The sequence below is a fragment of the Salmo salar genome, chromosome ssa05 (genome assembly GCF_905237065.1).
Source record: "Salmo salar chromosome ssa05, Ssal_v3.1, whole genome shotgun sequence".
Classification (NCBI taxonomy): domain Eukaryota; kingdom Metazoa; phylum Chordata; class Actinopteri; order Salmoniformes; family Salmonidae; genus Salmo; species Salmo salar.
In genome coordinates this window covers 47,808,088-47,817,196 of record NC_059446.1, presented here as the reverse complement: position 1 = coordinate 47,817,196, position 9,109 = coordinate 47,808,088, and the positions used below count along the sequence as shown (strand labels likewise).

At 41.3% G+C, this 9,109-nt stretch overlaps 1 protein-coding gene across 2 annotated transcripts; it reads right to left on the bottom strand.

Moving 5' to 3' along the window:
• Positions 1 to 1,209: 1,209 nt before the first annotated feature.
• LOC106605170 (endothelin-2) lies at positions 1,210 to 8,874 on the bottom strand. Of its 2 annotated transcripts, XM_014200549.2 has the most exons (5): positions 8,624 to 8,874; positions 5,162 to 5,312; positions 4,680 to 4,793; positions 2,199 to 2,260; positions 1,945 to 2,056 (listed from the first exon to the last, which is right to left on the bottom strand). In XM_014200549.2, exons 1-4 carry the CDS (start codon positions 8,679 to 8,681, stop codon positions 2,209 to 2,211), a joined length of 375 nt encoding a protein of 124 aa, XP_014056024.1. In that variant the 5' UTR covers positions 8,682 to 8,874; the 3' UTR covers positions 1,945 to 2,056; positions 2,199 to 2,208. The 2 variants fall into 2 exon arrangements, with proteins under 2 accessions (XP_014056023.2, XP_014056024.1); XM_014200548.2 differs by lacking the exon at positions 2,199 to 2,260 and having other exon boundaries at positions 1,210 to 2,056; positions 8,624 to 8,870.
• Positions 8,875 to 9,109: the final 235 nt, after the last annotated feature.

Here is a 9,109-nt window from a genome sequence, read left to right as displayed (position 1 = left end):
CATGAACCTACAGGATCGGGTCACCGCCTTGATGTTAGTGGAGAACGACAGGGTGTTGTCCAGGATCACGCCAAGGTTCTTAGCACTCTGGGAGGAGGACACAAGGGAGTTGTCAACCGTGATGGCGAGATCATGGAAGGGGCAGTCCTTCCCCGGGAGGAAGAGCAGCTCCGTCTTGCCGAGGTTCAGCTTGAGCTGGTGATCCGTCATCCACACTGATATGTCTGACAGACATGCAGAGATGCGATTCGCCGCCTGGTTATCAGAAGGGGGAAAGGAGAAGATTAATTGTGTGTCGTCTGCATAGCAATGATAGGAGAGACCATGTGAGGATATGACAGAGCCAAGTGACTTGGTGTATAGCGAGAATAGGAGAGGGCCTAGAACAGAGCCCTGGGGGACACCAGTGGTGAGAGCGCATGGTGCGGAGACAGATTCTCGCCACGCCACCTGGTAGGAGCGACCTGTCAGGTAGGATGCAATCCAAGCATGGGCCGCGCCGGAGATGCCCAACTCGGAGAGGGTGGAGAGGAGGATCTGATGGTTCACAGTATCAAAGGCAGCAGATAGGTCTAGAAGGATAAGAGCAGAGGAGAGAGAGTTAGCTTTAGCAGTGCGGAGAGCCTCCGTGACACAGAGAAGAGCAGTCTCAGTTGAATGCCCAGTCTTGAAACCTGACTGATTAGGATCAAGAAGGTCATTCTGAGAGAGATAGCAGGAGAGCTGGCCAAGGACGGCACGTTCAAGAGTTTTGGAGAGAAAAGAAAGAAGGGATACTGGTCTGTAGTTGTTGACATCGGAGGGATCGAGTGTAGGTTTTTTCAGAAGGGGTGCAACTCTCGCTCTCTTGAAGACGGAAGGGACGTAGCCAGCGGTCAAGGATGAGTTGATGAGCGAGGTGAGGAAGGGGAGAAGGTCTCCGGTAATGGTCTGGAGAAGAGAGGAGGGGATAGGGTCAAGTGGGCAGGTTGTTGGGCGGCCGGCTGTCACAAGACGCGAGATTTCATCTGGAGAGAGAGGGGAGAAAGAGGTCAAAGCACAGGGTAGGGCAGTGTGAGCAGGACCAGCGGTGTCGTTTGACTTAGCAAACGAGGATCGGATATCGAGGGTAAATGAGAGGGTAAATGGGCAAGACAAAAGATTTAAGTGCCTTTGAACAGGGTATGATAGTAGGTGCCAGGCTCACCGGTTTGTGTCAAGAACTGTAATGCTGCTGGGATTTTCACATTCAACAGTTTCCCGTGTGTATCAAGAATGGTCCACCACCCAAAGGACATACAGTCAACTTTACAACTCAATATTAGGAAGGTATTCTTAATGTTTTGAACACTCAGTGTATAATCCTAAACATTGCACCTTTAAATGACCTCAGTCATTTTCCTTGATGAATAACCTGCATAGCAATCATAATATGTTGTTATTATACAAATCAAATAAAGGAGAGATTAAATATGTTTGGCAAAAGAATGAGAAAAACACAGTGGTTATCTCATACATAATTTTGATGATCGTATCAGTCATATTCTCCCTGTTACATTCTTTCCATCATGACAGCAATGGTCTGCCACTGTTTTGAACACAGACAACCAGCATAAACACATCAACTGTTCTCTCCTCTACGGCTACCTGGCCAGAGTCTGCCAGTAGCATGGACCATCCTTGTCCCTCTTGCCCCTAATATAAATATTTTGCTGCACAAATAGCCTGTATGCATCATGCCTGATCCATCCCTCAAGGTTTGGATCTAGCGTCTATTCTCTGTCTTCAGGCCTCTATCACATTTTGTTTTCCAACCTCTATTTATGGGTGCAAATAGACAGGCCGGGATGTCCCACCGGTCTGTGGCCTTCCTGCATGTGACACATCTCTCTATCAGCCGCCCTTTGTTCTGCTCCTCTCCATGTTAGTGTCATTTGTTCTGGTACTCGCTCTTCACTCCTCACTCTGTCTGCCACACAATGTTGTTTAGCGCTCATTAAGCCCAGGGGCCCTGGCTGCTTCCTTCCTGGGTGGAAAGGCCCATCCCCTGGCTCTCTCAGAGGCTCTGACCATAGATCTTTGGAGGAAAGAGACACTGGTCAGCAACATAATAACAAAGGTCATCTTGTGGTACAATATGAAATAATTCTGAAAGGTCATCTTGTGGTACAATATGAAATAATAATAACCAGAATAGCAAACAGCTGTTCCAAGCTCACCTAAGGAAAGTCAAAAGGTTGGGGAGCTATTAATTGGCCTCTGGGGTGAAGAGTTATCTGAGCTGCACACAAGAATAGAGAGAGATGGGGGCAGACTGGCCTACACACAATACCCCATAATGTTGAAGTGAACATTTTTACAAATTAATAAAACATGAAAAGATTAAATGTTTTGAGTCAATAAGTATTTAACCCCTTTGTTATGGCAAGCCTAAATAAGTTCAGGAATAAAAGTGTGCTTAACAAGTCACATAATACGTCACTGTGTGCAATAATAGTGTTTAACATGATTTTGGAATGACTACCTCATCTCTGTACCAAACACATACAGATAATTGTAAGGTCTCTCAGTCGAGCAGTAAATTTCAAACACAGACTCAACCACAAAGACCAGGGAGGTTTTCCAATGCCTTGCAAAGAAGGGCACCTTTTGGTAGATGGGTAAAATAAAAATAAAAAGCAGACATTGAATATCCCTTTGAGCATGGTGAAGTTATTAATTACACTTTGGATGGTGTATCAACACACCCAGTCATTACAAAAGATACAGGCGTCTTTCCTAATTCAGTTGCTGGAGAGGAGGAAAACCGCGCAGGGATTTCACCATGATGCCAATGGTGACTTTAAAACAGTTACAGAGTTTAGTGGCTGTGATAGGAGAAAACTGATGATGGATGTACAGCATTGTAGTTACTCCACAATACTAACCTAACTGACAGAGGGAAAAGAAGGAAGTCAGTACAGAATAAAAATATTCCAGAACATGCATCCTGTTTGCAACAAGGCACTAAAGTAATACTGAAAAATTGGCAAAGCAATTAACTTTTTGTCCTGAATACAAAGTGTTATTGGATTTGCTCCAAACATACAACACATTAATGAGTACCACTCTCCATATTTTTAAGCATACTGGTGGTTGTATCATGTTATAGGTATGCTTGTTATCGTTAAAGGACTGGGGACTTTTTCAGGATAAAAAAATAAACGGAACGGAGCTAAGCGCAGCCAAAATCTTAGAGGGAATACTAGTTCAGTCTGCTTTTCACCAGACACTGGGAGATTAATTCACCTTTCAGCAGGACAATAACCGAAAACACAAGGCCATTTCTACACTGGAGTTGGTTACTAAGAAGACAGAGAATGTGGCCAAGTTACAATTTAGACTTAAATCTACTTGAAAATCTATGGCAAGACCTGAAAATGGTTGTCTAACAATGATCAATAACCAATTTGACAAAGTTTGAAGAATTTTGACAAGAATAGTGGCCAAATGTTGCACAATCCAGGTGTGGAAAGCTCTTAGAGACTTATCCAGAAAGACTCAGAGGTGTAATCGCTGCCAAAGGTGCTTCTACAAAGTATTGACTGAGGGGTGTGAATACTTATGTAAATTATATATTTCTGTATTTCATTTTCAATACATTTGCACAATTCTCTAAAAACATGTTTTTCCTTTGTCATTATTGGGTAATGTGTGTAGATGTGTGGGAAAAACAAAATATTTAATCCATTTTGAATTCAGGCTGTAAAACAACAAAAAGTAGAAAAGTCAAGGGGTATGAATACTTCTGAAGGCACTGTAGATACACTTCAAACAAACTCAGATCAGTGAATTCTCACAATATCTTTGATCAAAGAATCAGGTGTGTAAAGAACTGTTGCCTCTTTTTTTGCCAATTTGGCAATCTAAAGACAACTTTATTGTACTTTATTGTACACTAAACGTTTTACTGACATCATTGCAAGGTCATAGACCAAACAACAATGTCTTTACAATATAATGTCTAACGGCTCTATCCAAGCATGTAGCGTTACAGATTGCACGCTAGAAATGTAAAGGTAATTTGTGATTGAGCCAACATTCTGTATGCAGCGTTTACCGTTAATGCAGTCTCCGTTAACGCAGGAACATTGCCTTTCAATTTCAATCCCGCTGTAACGATACAGATTGAATAGAGCCCTATGTCTCCCTGAGTGAAAAATGACCCCTGTTTGTCTCCCAATGAGGAACAATGAGTACAATGAGTCTCTGGGTGTCTCCAGGTGCCTGTATTTGTTTCTCTATCATCCTTAGCAACCATTAATTCCAAACTCAGCCTTTCAATTCTTGAGACTCCAAGACACTTCACTCCCCTGTCCCTTCAACCAATCAAAACATGCAGTCGGGATTACACAGCCTGGGATTACACTGCCCCTTCGGACACTCCGTAACATTGTGGTGCAGATTCATTCCACCACGAGAGGGAACGCCTGTGTGATACACACAACAACACTCCCTCAAGCTAATAATAGCATCCCGGAGAAGTGAGCTATGCTCTCAGACCACACCTTGTGCACCTTGAAGAGCTTCAACAGAGAGTCCCTCTTGTTCTGTGTACTCAAATGGCTAACTAATAAAACTAGAACATTCCACAGTCTCTGAGTATCTGTCTGTCTGCGGTGTGTGATGGTGTCTTGGCCATTGCTTTGACCCCAACTCACCTGTCCTGACAGAAGCTGGTGCAGGTGTGGTCGTCAGAGTCGGCACACACACAGCGACTGGCAGACCTACGGCGACGAGACAGAGGGCTGCCCAAGCCGTAAACAGTGGTCTTACTACAGAAAGGGAAAGAGAGAAAGGGAATATCAGTTTTATCAGTCACTCTCAAGATATAACCACAATGTTTATAGACTTTGTTCCTTGACATTAATAAAATGCAGTGTTACAGGACAGGGATGATTGCCAGAATAATGTCATATTGATACCAATGATACACAGCTAAAATAAAAAAGGTGCAAATATTAATGTTGATATCATCACACTGTGACGTAATTGACCCACATAAGTGAATTGCTCAAGTATATGTCTGCAAAGCTGAGTAAGTATTTGTTTGACGTCTTTCATGGTGTGTAGTGTAAGTAAGTGTATGTGCATGCGTTTCTCTCTGTGAATGCATATGTTTCTGTGAGGTGTGTGTGCCCACCTTGGTGTATTGACCCAGATGATGTCGAGATGGCAAAAGTAGTGGCATTCAGAGTCCAGCTGATTGTTGCAGGCACAGCGTTTGGTCCGCACTCTGAGAGGTGGAGCCAGATCACTGGATTTAGGCCTCTCTGACAGTGGAAGTCCAAATTCTATATGACAGACATGACAGGATATAGCTAAGAAACCAATCCTGGTGCATCAAGACCGTACAATCCACCAGCCAGTGTTGGGTAGGTTACCTTCTAAACGTAATTCTTTACAGTTACTAGTTACCTGTCCAAAATTGTTAACCATAACATAACTTTTGGATTACTCAAACTCAGTAACTTAATCTGATTACATTCCATTACTTTTAGATTACTTTCCCCTTAAGAGGCATTAGAAGAAGACAAATAGGTATGTTACCAATAGAACAACATCTATTGCAGGATAAATCAGTGTTAAAGTTTACATAGCTGGCCATATATGGATGTTACATTTTACTTTATGGGTTCGTTATGTAGGCTTCTGCTTTCAGCTACAAATAATAATACGATTAAATTATGTCTTTACATTAAAAACCAAAGTCACCTTTGGCTCTATCAGAATTCCAGGTATTCCGATAAATGTTATACCCCTTGATCTTCAAGAATAGGACTTGGAAACATGGTAAGTATAGATTAGCCAAATTGTTTTACATGAGCATAACCCCAAAACTAAGGACTAATTAGCCAGCCCTACTCTGTTGTTTATGATTTTGTTGTCATGGACTGATTGGGCTCATTGATTCGAGTTGATAAATAAATGCTGCACTCATTACATGGCATGTTTTGAGAACTACTAAAAGTGCTATTTACATGTGAAAAATTAATGCAATATGCTGCATTTTCTATAGGCCTATAGTTTACCTTTTTGTTGGTGACACTTTGATATCTTGATAATATGCAGCTGTTTAAAGGGCAAATCCACAGATGAAACAATAAAATGGTCGCCCCGCCTCTGTTTTGGTAAAAAGCTGAGGGATGGGCCTGGAGAAATGTAATCACTCTCAGATTAATAGACAGAGCTATGGATGCAAGGACTGACCATCCATGATATTAAAAGTATTGTTTTAACCATGTTATGAGACAAGCTTATATTTTGGTTTCTCATGGAGTGTGTGTCACGCTCGTCGTAAAGATGGGACCAAGGCGCAGCGGGAATGTGAATACGCATCTTCTTTATTGTGAAGAAAACCCAAAATAAACACTTAATCAAAAAACCAACGACGAGAAACAGTCCTGTGAGGCACACAGCTACACAAGGAACAACTACCCACAAAAACCCATGAAAAAACACCCTACTAAATAGGACCTTCAATTAGAGGCAATGAGAAACAGCTGCCTCCAATTGAAGGTCAAACCAATAAACTAAGCATAGAAATAGATAAACAAGACACAGACATAGAAATAGACTAACATAGAACATTGCCCAACAAACCCCGAAACGCATTAAACAAACACCCCCTGCCACGTCCTGACCAAACTACAATAACAAATAACCTCTTTACTGGTCAGGACGTGACAGTGTGACATTTGAACTAAACTCATGAGTCATTTATAAATGATATTCCTCAATAATAAATGGATAGATATATATCATTTATAAATCCAAAAATGGATGTAGCAACTACAGATTGCCCCTTTAAATCTATCAAAAGTGTGCGAGTTTGAGCATGTGTCCATTAAGCCTATGGCTTATTATTATTTTTTTAATCAGCATGAATTAGATTGAGCTCTAAAAGCCCCACTTGCATTCCATAGGCTGGGATCCGCACTATGCAGCTGTTGCAAGAGCGCATTTTTCACTGGCTGTCCACTGGTTTCAAAAACAATGATTGATAGGCAGCTTAAACTTCTTGAATTCAACCATTATTGGGTTCAAATACACATTTAGATTTGTGAACAGCCATCCACAACAACCACAATCCGTAACACGCAAAAAACTAAATGAGAGAGCAGAAGTGTGATTCACAATTACATCGATGCAGATATCAATAATAAGTGATATCTGTATCACTGTAGACTACACCACTGCTGTCATCCTTACCTCCAAGCGTTTATTCAAGTTGGACGATCTTTGGATGCCGACAGCAGTCGCACCATTGGAAAGCATAGCTTAGATTGTAGCCTACAAAAGCCTGTTCCTGCTTTTTCCCCGCGATCCATCAAACACATTTGGGCTGTCATCATAGTGGTCTCTGACTTGTGGTCAGACTCGCTCAGATGGAACAAACATAAACTTGTGCCTTTTTTCAATGCTGATTTGAATGTCATTGAGAAAACAGAGAAGTGTCAAAGATTTTTTTTTCGCAAACATCCTTTCTGAATTTAAAAGTAATCCTCAAAGTAATCTAGTTTTTCAAAAGTATCTGTAATCTGATTACAATATTTTTGCTGGTAATGTAACGGATTACAGTTTTTTTGTAATCCCTTACTCCCCAACCCTGTCACCAGCATAAAGGGACACTAGACAAATGTATTATTACCGGTACTCCGCTATTTGCCTTGATCTATCACACCAGTCTAATCAATCCTTTCCGTGGAAAACTAGTAATCATCTGTAATCTCTGTTATCTGTCTGTTCAAACATTCTGAAGGGAGTGCCAATGCCAATAGTGAAGGGCAAATTGACATTTGGAGGAGACTTCACCTCTTTATTGACTGTTAAGTAAGTAAGTGGGTCCCTCGATAGGAAGGGAATGTGTGCTAGTGTTCCAGTGGAGTCAGTACATCTCATTTGTCCCGATACAGAGATGACCAGAGTATGGAGAAACACAGCCTCTGGTATTTTCTGACTGTACAATGATAAGTCTACAACCTGCAAACAAACATTGTCATGCTCTCACAAGTTCAAGTTTAAGGTGCTTTTGACAACCAAGATCACTCAAATACAAGATAATCCATTTGCTGTGTGAGATGAAGAGGTTCTCCAGAGAATCAACATTTGAGAATTGTACCCCTGAGCTAGTCAGCAAGGTTGAAGTGAGATGTAACACTGGTCTTAATGTGTTAACGATAAATCTTCATTGATGATGGGACAGTTGGAACGGGGCTTGGTGAAACGTGTCTCTTTGTTGCTTTGTATATCTTGTCACTGAATATAATGAGTGTGCTTATGAGTAAGTCTTTATATTGCAATAAAAACATCTAGTCAATGCTGCACCATGTCATCATTGTATAGGGATATTAATTAGTTTAAATGGAAAGTCAGCCAGTGTTTTGTTCATGCAGAACCTCAATACAATTACATAAATTTGTATATAGTGCGTCATTCCAAAGTGATATTTTGTATTTAGTTATGTATTCAAAAAATGATCAGTGGAAGACACTTAACCATTATTTTTCAATACTTCAATGACATGATTAAGTCTATTTTTGCTTGTGGAAGACATAACAATTCCTAAGATCATTTATTATAGTAATAGCGCTGTAGTACTCACCTTCCTGCATGGACACACACACGGTGAAGAGAAGGAGCAGGCTGGTGTATGCTGACATGGTTGCAGTTGGTCTGTTTGTAGAGCTCACGGTGAAGTATAATATCCTTAAGTGCACTTTGGCAAATTACCCCAGCTGTCTTCTGCTTTGCTGCTTGCTTGTTTGTTTGCAGGTGCCTGAGAGGTGACCCTCAACTTATAGTGCTCTTTCCCCATAATGTCACACTGTAAGTCCTGCCCCTTGCTGCTACAATGTTACACAACTCCTTCAGAGGGTTTGAGATTCCTATTATCATAGGAATCTATGTTCACTCCACCCCACCACAACTCACCAACCCTCCAGCCTGCAGGTCAATGGGCAGACAGCAGTTCACTTATCACCTGTAGCATGTTGCATTCACTTTCCACATGCAATTTGGTTGTGTGACATGTACTTTTGTTGTCATATTTTTAGTGATGTTTGACATATGGCGAGAGCCTGAGGGGGAG